The 14,302-nt window shown below is 54.9% G+C and overlaps 1 protein-coding gene across 1 annotated transcript in view; it reads right to left on the bottom strand.

Annotated features, from left to right (window-relative positions):
* The window catches only part of SYTL3 (synaptotagmin like 3), a 39,142-nt gene that overhangs the window by 24,490 nt on the left and 350 nt on the right, over window positions 1-14,302 (bottom strand). The window contains exons 2-3 of the mRNA XM_015560033.1: window positions 12,614-12,832; window positions 6,492-6,556 (exon numbers count right to left, since the gene is read on the bottom strand). Coding sequence (XP_015415519.1) covers window positions 6,492-6,556; window positions 12,614-12,832 — 284 coding nt within the window. The remainder of the gene's footprint in view (window positions 1-6,491; window positions 6,557-12,613; window positions 12,833-14,302) is intronic.

Below are 14,302 nucleotides of genomic sequence, written 5' to 3'. Positions count from 1 at the left end.
TGAGAGAAGCAGGGTGGGCAGAGAGGCCTTTGGGAGGGGGGCAGACAGCATCTGACAGTCAGTCAGCTGCCCCCTGAACCCCAGCCGACCCTGAACTGTGCAGCCCTGGGCAGGGTCCTCCACTGGGCGGGCCTCAGGGAGGTGCAGGCCCCGCCAGCATCTCAGATGCAGAGCCCCCTGCCCGCGCACATTTTCCGGGGTTCGTGGTGCTCACCAGATGCTAACAGAAGTCTGCGCGCCCTCCCCCATGAAGACACACGCCCTGAGACAGAAACGAACTAGCAAGGCCAGCCTGCAATGGCGAGGCCCCATCCGCAGGAGCCACCGAGAGGAAAGGTCCCGGCCGGCCGGCAGCGTCACGGCGGCTGTGACAGCAGAGAGCGAATGGGCAAGAGGGAGAGAAACAGCAGCGCCCCGGATCCCAGGCACAGGGCGCAGAGCACTCCCACGGTCGGGCTGTGTCACCTGCACTGCAGCTGCTCTGCCTCATCCTCTGGACCCTGGATTGTTTGTTGCAACAGCGTCCCAGGGGCACAGCCACCAGAGTTACAGTCCGTCCTCCCAGATGCGATGCTATCACTGTACCACCTAACGCCCCTCAGTGGCTCCCTATTGCCTCCTCCTGAAGGCCAAGCCCTGCACAGCATCCTGGGCCTCCGCACCCACCTGGTCCCACCTCTCGGCCTGCTTGCCGACACCCTGCAGGCCTTGTGTTTCTGCTCCAGCAACAGAATCGCTTCTGACTGCCCTCCTTACCCGGGGCCTTGCCTACTCACTCCCACCTACCCGCACTTCATCTCGTGTTAATTGCCCAGGCATTTCTACCGCAGGCCCCTATCATAGCTTCCTCTCCCTCTGCCACATTTCTAATTACCCAACCTGAGGTCAACACTGGCCTGGAAACAGCTCTCTGCTGCCCCCTGCTGGCTATTGCACCCTTGGCCTATGTGTTGGGTGCAAGCTTTCTTTTTTCTTTTGTTAATCTATTTTTATTTTTTTAATAAAAAATATTTTTATTGATTTCAGAGAGGAAGGGAGAGGGAAAGATAGAAACATCAATGATGAGAGAGAATCATTGATCGGCTGCCTCCTGCACACCCTCTACTGGGGATTGAGCCCACAACCGGGCATGTGCCCTTGACCAGTATCGAACCCCAGACCCTTCAGTCTGCAGGCCGACGCTCTAACCACTTAGCACCCGGCTAGGATGGTGCACCCTTTCTGTAAAGGTCAACTAGTAAACATTTTAGGTTCCCTGCCATGTAGGGTCTCTGTTCCAAGTACTTAACTGCCCTGTGACCGCAGTCAGACAATATGAAAGAGTGGTGTGGCTGGAATCTGACAAAACTGGACATTGAAACTGAGTCTCACATACTTCCTATGTCACTAATATTCTTTTGACTTGTTGACCATTTAAAAATGTGAAACCCATTTTCAGCTTAGCTCCCAGGACACAGAGCAGGCAGAGGGCCCGGTTGGGCTGACGGGTCCTAGTGTGCCGTGTCCCTGCTTCCCCAGGTGTGGGCCGGGGGTCTCCCCAGCTCCAGGGGGCGCTCCCTGGCAATGCAGAGCTCCAGGCCCCGCCCTGCAGAATCGGAACCTGGTGCTGAATTTCAGAAACCTGCCCAGGAGCTCTGTCCGATTTGCCATTTATTCTCAGTTTCTTTCTCTTCTATTCCTCAGATGTTTCTTACACACCATTTCCTTAAAAAGCACTAAATGTTCACTTTTTGTTAAAGGAGAGCGCACAGCCATGGCTCACAGCCGGCGCCTTCCCACAGCGCGAGCATCAGTGAGAGGTGGGCAGTCCTGTTGGCAGAAAGTCTCTCTCATCTGCGCCTGCTGACGCCTGCAACCCGGGCCTGTGCCCTGACTGGGAATCGAACCGCGACCTCCTGGTTCATAGGTCGATGCTCAACCACTGAGCCACACCAGTGGGGCAAGATTGTCATTTTTCTGCTTTAAAGCTCAAATATTAAGCAATAAAAACATCATGGCTGTAAAATATATGCATTTATAGCACGGAGCCAGAAGAGGGCACTATCTCTATATGCTTAGCAAGTACCAAGGGAATTAGAATAAATGTCGTTCCAGGTTTCTGGGTACCAGTGATCTAGAAAATGACCATCATACCTGCGCATTAGCTTTGCTACTTTCCCGGTGGCTCTCAAACTTGAAGTGCGTGAAAACAATCACTTGGGAACTTGGGAAATACACACTCTTGGGCCCCACCTGGTCCCACCGAGTCAGGAACTTTGAGGTGAAAATAGTTCAGAGCTGATCCCGGAGCCAGGGTCCCAGAAGCCCCAGGAAACACCTTCTGTGCAGATTGCCAGGTGCCTGGCGGCGGAGGGGTGGAGGGGCAGAGGGGACAGTACCAGGGTGCAGGCCAGCACCTACGTCCCCACCTTTTCACGCACCACAGAGAAACCACGACGACCACAGCATGTGAGGAACTGTTTAAAGACAACACTAAATGTTGAATTATAAAACCTTAGAGGGGAAAAACAGTCTACAATCAGAAAAGAAATGAAGGAAAGGAGAATGTTTAAATGCTTTATGTACCATCTCCCTGAAAAATAAGGAATTGGGGCTCAGTTTTCCTGTTTCCGAATCTTTTTAATGGTTGGAGAATTAGCATAACGAGCTGCCACAATTCACCTCGATTCTTCTTCTTTGGATTATTGCTTATACCTTGCCTACTTTCAAGGACATTTTTGGAGCCATTATTGTAAATGGCACATATCCAATTAGGTCATTAAAATAGAGGTAAGTAAAAGCGTACGGCATGATGATGGAATTACTCCAACTGGACTTTAAATTTGGCTCTAGGTTTCTGGGTGACAAAAAAGAAAAGAACTCCGACTTTGCAGTTTTAGGTGCCTTCTTGGTGCTAATTCTGACAATGGAAGCTACCACACAGAACATCACATTTTATCTCCAGACAACCTATCCTTACTTTTCCATTCACGTACATTTGCTCACAGCTCCTACCCTCCAAGAACTGAAAACCTGGTTAGGACAGAGGACCAAGAGTTGCAGGCGATGAGGGAAGCATTAGTGTGGTGTCCACGGGACCGAGACCCCGGGAACTCAGAGCTCAGCTGTGCCGATGACTGGCCCTGGGTTATAAGCCAGCGGGAAAGGGGCTACTGGGAAACACTACTGGGAACACTGGTGATGGGCAGAAAAAATTAGATCAGGCCCCTGATGCCTGGTGAAGACTTAAATGTAAATGAGCTCATAACAGTTAGGAGAGAAGCGTGGCTACCGTATCAATGACAGGATCAGGAAGAAGTCTCTACACATAAAAGCAAAGAAAGAACTTCCACAGGAAAAGGTGGAATGGAACAAAAACAAGAAAAACTTCTGCATGTCAACAAAGGTGCGCGGTACAGCATACAGGACTGAAAGGGGCTGAGAGCCCCAACATCTACCGAGTCAAAGCAGCGGAAATGGCCCATCGCAATAATTAGGTGATTCCAACTGAAATAACAGGGGGGCACTGGGGGCCACCGGAGTGGTTTCACTGTGTTGACAGAGTTGTTTGCTTTTAAGGGTAATTCATGCTGGTGGCAGAGGTGCATGCGTTCTGAGGTGGTGTTCCTAACACTTTCTTTCCTTCTGTTTCTAGAACTCTCCAGAGATGTGCTGAAGACCGCTCTCCAGGGGTGTACACTGCACTTTACTATTACTTTAATGATATGACAAACTCCCAAAAATGTGACAGCAGAACTGGAAATTCCCTAGCTATCCAACAACAGTGATGATGATATAATGTGGAGAGATATCAGAATACGTCTGTATGGATAATTTGATCCCAATTATATAGATATATTAGTTTGGCTCATATAAAATTTCCTCTATTCATCATTTTTACCTAAAAATGTACATACATACTCACCAATGTAGATGCATATATTCACCAAAGAACAGAAATGATATCTACCAACATGTCAACAATAATTCTCAGGGTGAAGTCACTGTATTTTCAATGTTACTGTTTATGCTTGCCTCCATTTTTCCATTTTTAAAATGAATCCATATTACCTTTACATTCAGAACAAAAATCACAAATGTAATTTGAAATCGTGTCTCAAGAGACAGGACTTAAGAGGGCGGCTCACGCGCCCTGCCAGGGGGTGCCCGGGCACACACTGCCCAGAGGGGAACTTGGAAAACATCAAAGCCTTTCGACCAGTCATTCTCCTAAGAAGCCACCGACGGACACAGACAGAGATGCCGACGTCCACACGGAGTCATCTGTGACGTGAAAGTCCGAGCACGGCCGCTCGCTGACCAGAGGGGCCCGGCTGAACGCGTGGGAGCGCATCCCGGCCGTCAACATACGTTGGGAGAAGCCTTGGTAGCACGGGGACATGCTTATGCTAAACTAAATTATAAAGCGAGACAGAGACCTGCAGAGAGTCACACGTGGTGATTCTTGCCTCCGCCCTGCAGAGCTGGCCTGTGCCACCTTGGTTTGGGGCAGCAATGACGGGGCGAGCTCTGAAGCCAAGCCATGTCAACAGAGACAGACACAGTAGGAGAGAGGTTCCAGGGGCTTCGGGGAGGGGCTGGGGGACAGGAGTTACTGCTTAATGGGCATGAGAGTGTCGGTGTGGGAGGATGGAAAGTTCTGGAGACGGATGGCGGTGATGGTTGCACAGCAGTGTGACTGCACTTAATGTCACTGAACCGTACACCTACCCATGGTTAAAATGGTACGTTTAATGCTGCATGTGTTCCACCACATTAAAAACCATTGTTCAGGTCCGCGGTGCTCTGTCTTCGTCTCTCTGGGATCACCAGCTAGAAGCCGGCGCCTGGCCGCGGGGGGTCGGCAACCCTGTGGAGGGGTCCCGGCGGGAGGAGCCCAGCGCCTGCCAGCAGCACTGGCCGGCAGGTGCGTGCCTGAGCCCCGAGAAAGCCGCCCTGCAGCCCAGGCGAGCCTTCTGCTGGAGACAGGCGTGTGGAAGAATAATGCTATTGAAGCCGCCGCGTGCTCCCGGCAAAAGGCAAGGGGCGCACAGAAGGGAGCCCGGGTCTGACGCCCTTCGTGGTGTGAACCGGCACCTTGCTTTCTGCCTCCGAGGGTGCGGGGGCTGAGCAGGGCCCCGTTCACACCTTTACAACCACAGCACGAGCTGCTGGGCAGATGCACGGCTTTCCAGCTGCCCCTGCTCTGCGGGTGACGCTCCAGGTGGGGCGAGCGCCCGCGTTCAAGGCCAGAACTCCAGGAGGGACACCGCAGCCGTCACATGGTGTGTGCCTCGCCCCCCGGCCTCCGCCCGTTAACAGGCCGGCAGGACATCTGGGGCCACAGGCTCCTGGCCGGGAGCAGTTAAAGGAAAGTATCGACAAGGCGTTGGGCCAGGAGAGAGGAGGCAGCGGGAAAGGGTTGAGAACCCTGGGCTAGAGGGACTCACACTGGCCGCGTCGGCTTCTCGAGCTCCCGTTAGAGGTGTGCCCCCACCCGATCCTAACAGGCTCAGCAGAAGCACCCTTGGGTCTTGACAAGAAGAGTCGGGAGTGGAACCCAGGGGAGAATGTCATGCATGGAAACAAGGCGTGAGCAGGGCCTTTTATCAGAGCTGAGTGTGGCCACGCCCGCGTGTGGCCTTTACCTGACGACGCACTGTGGTTGATGCTAAACAGCTTATTTCTCCACCTCAAACCAACACTTTTCCAAAAATAAAAAGTGTTTCCAGCACCCCGTTCCCACTGGGCCGGCGCAGGCTCCGCTGTGACACAGCATGGGGAGGGGGAGCGGTGCTGCCATCACTCAGCACAGCGCAGGGGTGCATGCCGGGGCCCGCGGGCCCCCCCGTAGGTACTTCCTTCTCTGCCCCGCTGCCACCCTCCGGCACGGCGCCTCCGTAACCATGGCACTGCCATTCTCACCACGGGTTTGGGTCCCAGCTGCTGATCACACAGTCACATCGACTTTGCGACTGTTTTATAAGACACAGACCAACTACTCCCTCCCACCCCCATGGTCGTGACAGGTGACTTCATAACACCAGCGTCTGCTCAGTTCTAACCCCACCCACGCCGTGCTCTTCAGTGATTCGCGCAATCGTGTCGATCGAGGTTTTGTATCCTGAACGAGGTTTTGTGTTCGGGCTGCAAGGGGCTAACGGGCAGGTTCTGCGTGTGGAGAGCGAGAAAAGTGCGCACATATGGACCCGATCGAAGGCGCTTCGGCGATTCTGGGGGACACGTGCGGAGGAGGGAGACCTGGCTCCCAGGAGCTGGGCGTCGGGGAGACTTCGGGGACACGGGGTAGAGAGGCAAACACCGCGACCCACGGTGGGCACATGGGGGGGGGGGGGGAGAGGCAGGAAACCGCGAACAGGAGCACCAGGAGGACGGGGGTGACGCTGTCACCTCGCCCTGTGAAGTTGTTTCCATTCAAAAGCTTTAAGCCCAATATTTTAAAACGAGGAATTTATCGTTTTCAATTTAGTAAAGATTTTGAGCGCATTTACCTTCAGTTGGGAATTTCTTGGCCCGTTCCTCGAAGAACCATTCTCCGGATTTTATCCTCACGTTTCTGAAAAGCAAGCAGAAGGAGCGTCGGCTGGGAAGTGGCCCCTCACAGGGAGGTGGGGGTGTCACACAGTATCAGTCTGGCCAAGGGCCTCGGGGTTCAGACGTGCAGCCCAGCCCGACTCTGCTGTTCTCCCAGAGAGCTCAGCGTGTGACCAGTGGCAGCAGGGTGGGGTCTCTGCGTGGGCGTGTTTTACCGTCTGTGTAACATGTACATGTAACACATACACCTCAACCCGTTCATGGGCCCAACGCACGGTAAGTACTTCGCGTTTTCTGAATAAATGTACAAGGGGAAACAAAATTGCCATCAAAATAATCAATTTGATCGAGTATACAGATGTTGTATTATAAAGCTGTACACCTGAAATTTACATACTAGTAATATATTGACCAACGTTGCCCCAAAATAATTTTAAAAAATCAAGGAGCCCTGGCCAGTATTGTTTGGTGGTTAGAACACTGGCCTGCACGCCGAAGGGTCACGGGGTTGCAGGTTTGATCCCTGGTCCCCCGTTGGGGTGCATGTGAGAGGCAACCAATCTATGTGTCTCTCTCACATCAATATTTCTCTCCTCCTCCATCTCCTTCCCTCCCTTCCACTCTCTCTAAAAATCAATGGGAAAAATATCCTTGGGTGAGGAAGGAAGGAAGGAAGGAAGGAAGGAAGGAAGGAAGGAAGGAAGGAAGGAAGGGAGAGAGGGATGGAGGGAAGGAGAGGAGAAGAAGGGCAGGAGGAGAGGAGAGGAGGGGAGAGGAGGGAAGCGGAGAGAAGAGGGGAGGGGAGGGGAAAAGGAGAGAATGTATCTCGTTTATGGCGGAAAGCCACAGCATGAGGATACGCTAGGAAAAGCATTCCATGCAGCCTCTTCGCTGGGAGGAAGATCATCCAGGGGTCACTTCACCTCATTTAGGGTGAACCTGAGTTACCACAACATTTACCAAGAGCTAACAGCGAAGGCCCTGCAGGCCCCGCAGTCTGGGCCGTGGGGTCACTGTGCTTTGGTGGCGGCTCGGGGGCCTGGGGGCCGGCGGAGCACCTGAGCCCGGGGCAGTGGCTCCTTGGCCAGCCGGCCTGCAGTGCTCCCTGGGCTGCAGCTCCCCGTCTCGGCCACAGGAAGCCGCACACGGGAGCTGCTCACAGGGAGCCGCTCATGTGCTCACTGCCTGGAACTCACGTCCCAAGCGTGTTTTACTCTTGACAGTTTCCAAATTTCTGGAGAAACGATCTTCGACCTCTCAGAGCCCTGGACGGGTAGAACTGTTCACATCCTCTGAGGATGTAGAGAGGCAAATGCACAGAGGTTGTAAATTGCTCACACCCTTAAAAGAATGTGCCACAAACCCCGCCAATTCCTTGCTTACGTAAGAAACATGGACGCTTCGCCTCGCAGCCAATTCCCTTTTGTAAAGCACTTACTGAAGGTATTCTCACTCGGTTCTTTTAAGCCATATATGAACACAAGTGGGTTCCTTAGGGTGAGGCTTATAAATGCTGCTACTCACGGCCTGAGACCGAGGTGAGCAGCCCTTGCGTCTCTGTCCTCGTCAGGGCCCCATGGGGAAGCTGCGTCGCAGGAACCGAAGGAGGAGTCCCTGCTCATCCCAGATGGCGGGCCAGAATGTGTCCCCGAAGCTTCTCGGAACAGTTTCTGAGCTCCGCAACGGGCTAATGCCTTTATGTTTCTTGAACAGAACCATGACTTGCTTCCTTAAAACTTCCCAAATCAATCAATAAGTACGCAAGGTTTAAGTAAGATTTGGGGTGGGGGGAGGAGGATGGAGGGGCTGGAAGACAGAGGCCAGGAGACCTGAGTTCTGTCGGGGTCTGGCCTTTCCACTAACTGCATTTGGGTCACTGTGATTATGGCCACGAGCGCCGGTGCGTAGACGCCCCTCATCAACTCCTGGGGAGCCCGGAGCTCTGCGGTCGCTGTCACTGCATGAGCCCTCGAAGCAGCTGCTGGAAAGCACACTGCTAACTCCAGCACAGACGACAACCCCACGCGGTCTGACCTCGTCACTGTCAGCCGGCCGGGGCCCGAGCAGGCCTGCCGGAGCGCGTGTATTGGCACCCCGGTCAGTCACAGCTGAAGGAGGCGACACTATCCCTAGTTCCTGCTCCAGAAACGTCAGCGTGATGACCCTGGGTGGCTCCACTCAACGGGGCAGAGGTGGGAGCTGCTCTGTGCAGTCAGGTTCCTCAAGCGGCTAACGCAGCACATTCCCGCGTGGCCTGCGCTCCCCCCAGTGCCCCATGGCAAAGCCGCCTCCATCCCCTGGCTCGTCAGACCAACAAGCTGCCAAACTCCCGGGAAGAAGTTCCCTGTGAACCTGAGATCAACCAACTGCTTTGCCAGCCTGTCCAGCGGCTGGGCGAGTCCCAGCTAACGCGGTCCAGCGCGCTTTCCGCGAAAATCGTTTCCCTTCTTGTGTCTAAGATGGCTTTTACTAACAAAGCACAAGTGAGGTTTCTGCACCAGCCCAGTCGATCTGATTTCAACGTTCTCACAGGAAAACAGACTGATCGGGGTGATTAAATCCTAGGTAACCGGGAGCGGAGTGAGGACGTCGAGATGAAGATAAAGAAACGACTTCATCAGGCTGCCACCATCACTTCGTGGAGCATTGATAACTCTCCCCCACTTGACCTCAGAGAGGTGATAGTCACAGCCCCAAGCACGATGGAGGCCCGTGGCGGGGCCAGGAAGTGCCTGTGGGTTGGGGAGTGAATGACATCCCACGTGGGCAGGGGCTCCCGGGAACCGGAGGGATCAGGTGGGGCCTGCACCGGGGGAGCCTGAGACAGCAGCCTGAGGTCTCCCGTGCATCGGCCCCCGGCAGCAGCTGGAAGTGAGGAGAGCGGGCTGGGTGTGAGGCCGCAGGGAGGGGTGGGCGCTGTGGCCAATCGGAGAACTCACGCACCGTTTCCACATGGAGATAAGTATTAGGCATTCAAGGCCAATGAAACAAGGTCTTGGGCTGTCGCAGCCTGCTGGCCATGGCGGTGTGGTTCCCGCTTTCATCCCTCATAACTCATTTCCACCACCCCTCTGTTGAATTGTCTGTCACATTCTCTCTCTCTCTTTTATTTTTTTTAAAATATATTTTATTGATTTTTTTACAGAGAGGAAGGGAGAGGGATAGAGAGTTAGAAACATCGATGATAGAGAAACATCGATAGGCTGCCTCCTGCACACTCCCCACTGGGGATGTGCCCGCAACCAAGGTACATGCCCTTGACTGGAATCGAACCTGGGACCCTTCAGTCCGCAGGCTGACGCTCTATCCGCTGAGCCAAACTAGTCAGAGCCTCTCTCTTTTTAATGCTTTTATTGATTTTAGAGAGGAAGAGAGAGGGAGAGACAGAAACATCAATGATAAGAGAGGATTATCGAGTGGCTGCCTCCTGCGCGCCCCCTACTGAGGATCGAACCCGCAACCCGGACATGTGCCCTGACTGGGACTCGAACCATGACCTCCTGGTTCATAGGTCGATGCTCAATCACTGAGCATGCTGGCTGGGCTGTCTGTCATCTCTACCGCCACCAGCCTCATCGCCTCACGCCTGGTTTTACCACCAGGACTTCCACGTGGCCTGTTACCTTATCTCCCCTCCTGAGTCCGCCTGGCCCCACAGCCAATTCTCCTGATTTTCCTCCGGCAAAGCCCTTATGCCCCCGAGCCCAACTCTCTGGGCGGCTCTGAAGGCTCTGCCCTCCCGGGGGAGCTCCCAGCAGACAGGAGAGGGCGGAGGCAAGAGGAAATGGGACGCGGGAGACCGGGTCCCAGTCTTTCTGACCTCATGGCCATGGGCCAACTATCTGGTGTCTCCAACCTCTGTGTCCTCACCTGGAAGACAGGACCACAGCAGTGGCTGCCCCAGGAGACCGCCTTTGGGTTTAAGACAGACAGTCAGCGCCAAGGACAAGGAGCGCTTCGCCCGCACTCGCAGTGGTGGGCGGTCCTTGTCACTCCCGTGTGTCTCCTCTCCCGACTGTGTCCGTCCCTCTCATCCTGGCCTCTTCCAGGAGCGCTGCAGCCAGGGCTGCCCTGCGGTCCCCTGAGGACCCCTGTCCTGAAGGTGGGGTCCTCGCTGCCCCGGACGCCCCGGCCAGGCCGGCACTCGCCTGCACTGGCTGCAGCACCTGCGAGCTGGGTTTGCTGCTGCTTCTTTGTAATTGAGGTCCCAGAGCCTCTCCTTCCTTGGTTTTAAAACGCGATGTCCCTCGTCCGGTGCCCACAGCCCCACTGGTTCTCGGGGAGCAGGACTCAGGCCGAGGAAGAAGCAGACACGGGAAACAGACGGGGCTCAAACCCGCCTCCAGGCCCCCGCTCAGTTACGAATGTCAAATGTTCTAAAGGGCTACCAGGCCTTCTCTTGGCGTGGCCATGCCCTGGCCGGGGTTGTCCAGTGGTCAGAGGGCCATCCCGTGCACCAAAGGGCTGTGGGTTTGATTCCCAGTCAGGGCTCGTACCCGGGTTGCGGGTTGTGGCAACTGATCGATGTTTCTCTCTCACATCGATGCTTCTCTTTCTCTCTTCCTCTCCCTTCCTCTCTCTCTTAATGAAAAGCATAGCCTCAGATGAGGATTAAAAAAAAGAGAGAGAGAGGACAGCAGCCCACAGTGGACCAACAGAGCAAGAGCAGAGGGTTTTGAAGAAGCAAAGAGAAGGGGGTGGGGTACAGATGTTAGAAATGAGTTAGCTCTCCCGTATGGGACCTGTGTCGGTTCACACAGGGCAATGCAATTATCTTAGGTGTTTTGAAAAACATCTTTATTTCAAAAGAAGGAAGCTGGGGTTATAGAAATCACACTTGGTGTCCTTAGAGGGCAGAGTTTCAACACCAGGGCCCGACGCTGGGGCCGAGATTTCAACACGGCCAGCGCCTGGGCAGCCGCTTGGCCCCGTCCCCCGTTTTGACTTTTTGCTTCTAGTTCACTTTTAGGAGAAAATTGCTGAGGAACGCAATGCCTTACCACGCAGTGTTTATCATTAGACCTCAAATGTCTGTGGCTGATTAAAACGGAGGAAGATCGTTAGATCTCTCGAGACATTTTTGGAATTAATTGCCACCCACCCTCCTGAGGCCCCAGGCCTGCACGAGCAAGCACAGGTGTGGCCGGCAGCACACAGAAGGGCTTGGCCCCCACGAACCCAGGAGACCTGAGATGCCTGGAGGTGGGTCTGGTAGGAGTCAGTGCTGGAGACGGAAGGTAGGACCACAGACGTCGGGTGGGACGGCTGCACTTTTCTCTGGGTGAGCGACTGAAATGCATCAGGCCTTGCGAAGGGCCTGGAAATTTAGGGAGATTCGTGCCAGGGCGCCCACTAAGCAGCCCTCCTGAGTTAGGGGAGAAGGAATCCGGCCGCTGCATTCACACTGAGCGAGCGGGCTGGCGACTGAGGAGCGAGAAGTGGTCTCAGGTCTCCAGGCCACCGCCTCCACCCCTGGGCTCAGAACAGACACACTCCTTTCCCACAAGGCCCGTGGTGGCCTGGAGCACGCTGTCCCCCAGCCACCAGAAACACACTCCCGTGGGGGTGCAAGGACCCACGACCAACCCATTCTTGCTTGGAACAGTGGGAGCCCAAGCCCAACGTGTTGTTTACCATTTTCAAAATGGATAGTTCAAAAATACCAATTCCATAATAAAAAAAATGCTTAAAACCTCACACCACCAAAAGATTAAAATACATTAGATTCAGTCTATCACGAATGGAAAGCATACCAGCTTCTTTTTTTAATCCTCACCAGAAGATATGTTTTTAGTGATGAGAGAGAGAGGAGAGGGAGAGAAACATGGATGGGTTGCCTCCTTATGAGCCCCAACTGGGGATCAAGTCTGCAACCTCGGTATGTGCCCGGACAGGGATTCGAACCCACAGCCCTTCAGTGCACGGGACAACACTCCAATGAACCGAGCCACCCGCCGGGGCAATCCAATGCACTTTGGATTATGGTGACCTCCAAGTCTCAGAAGTTCGCTCTGCAAACATTTGCCCACTGCCCTTGAGGCTCATCTCGGGCCACCGCCCAGGACTCCCCCGTCCTCACCTGCCCTCGTAGCACACGGTGCACCTCCAGAGGTGGGTCCTGCTCAGGAACACGCGGCACCTGGAGCACACGCAGTGGCTGCAGCCCTGGCACACGGCGCCCTGGTCCAGCAGCAGCCCCAGCGCCCGCCGGCAGTGGGCACACACCTTCTCCTGGTGCCCCTGGCCCGGGCTCTTCCCGCCTTTCCACCGGAGATGCTGCAGGTGCGCCTTCAGCTTCCTGTGGCCCAGAGAGTTCCATCAGACCCCACAGAGCGGGCGGCAGAGGCCAGACACCCTCCCTGCGGCCAGGGCCCCGACTGCGCCCCCACGGCAAGGGACAAGGGGCTTGCCACCCACGCCCGGGGCCCCTCCGTGGCCCATCCCGAGGCTCAGGGGGTTTCTCAGCTGTGAAACAGGGACGGGGAACCTTAGCCCAGGGCTGCTGGGAGGGTGAAGGGCAAAGCATCAGGGAGGGGCCTGGCACAGAGGAGTGAGCTGCTCATTGCTCTGGGTTTATCCTTTCGTGCCCAAAGGGCATTAAAATGACAGGCAGGAACAGAGAGGAGAGAAAAATAACATGCAGAGGATGACAATCTATGTGCAAGGCACGGAAGCTCTGTAACGCAACAGGCACGCCTGCGACTGCCATCCGTCCGCTGAGATGGCTTAACTGATGCTCTGCTCGGACACTGCCCACTCCCGGTGGCCAAGCCCCTAGGCAGCAGCCCCAGGGCAAAGGGCTACCTCGCTGGACCCCAGGACTCTCTTTCTGAAATATCCCTGTGACCTGCTTTTAGAAGAGAGAAGCCAATCCCAAGCACACGCTTACACCCCACTTTCAGGCTTTCCCCAGAATCGGCAGCCTCAGGTACCTGCCCCAGGTACATGTTCTTCACTGGTACCCAAAGCCACGCTCCTCATCAGGGGTCGCCAACCAGTGGTCCGTGAGCCCTGAAAGGCTGGCGACCGCTGGTCTAATCACGGAGAGATCTCTCACCCCGTGCTCAGCCTGCTGCATTTCTCAGCGGAAGGAAGTGTGAGTCGTAGAGAGTCTGGGGACAGCAGGTGGGGACAGACAAAGCGCACGGCACCTTCCCGGTGTCTGGGAAGTCTCCCTCCTCCCTCAGGCACGCGGTGCCCACAGGTGCACTCTGGGTGGGTGTGCTCCTTGGCAAACCCTGAGAGCCCAGCCTGGCCCACAGTTCCGCCCTTCCCTGCTCCCCTGGACCTCACGTCCCCACAGATGCGGACAGACACAGCATCGGCCTCCCGACCCACTCGAAGCGGGGCTGGACAGCTGACATGGACACTGCTCTGAAAAACCCAGTTCTGCTTCAGTGAATGTCAGCTGACGGCAAACAGCTGTGCAAAGACGCGCCCACGGGGCGGGAACAGGCCGGGCAGGTTCAGGTTCCACATCCTCCTCCTTTCCTCACAGCCAAAGTGAGAGAAAAAAGAAGAAGAAGAAGAAGAAAAGAAAGAGAAAAAGGCAGGAATGGATTCCAGCAGATTTGCTGTTTCTAAGCCACTTCCTTTGTGTGTGCCTTCAGGTGCCACGGAAAATAATTTAGGAAAACCTTTAACCAGGGGGCTTACCCCGAGGGGTGCTGGAAGCCTGTCAGCTTCCCTAGAGTTATTCCTGCAAAGTAGGCAACTGTGTCCCCAAAAAGGCACCATTAAGTGAGTAACAAAAGCAGCTTAAGTAAAG

The sequence above is a fragment of the Myotis davidii genome, unplaced genomic scaffold, assembly GCF_000327345.1.
Source record: "Myotis davidii unplaced genomic scaffold, ASM32734v1 scaffold1494, whole genome shotgun sequence".
In the NCBI taxonomy this organism is placed as follows: Eukaryota; Metazoa; Chordata; class Mammalia; order Chiroptera; family Vespertilionidae; genus Myotis; species Myotis davidii.
Note: the sequence above shows the minus strand (reverse complement) of the source record. Positions and strands in the feature narration are given on the sequence as shown.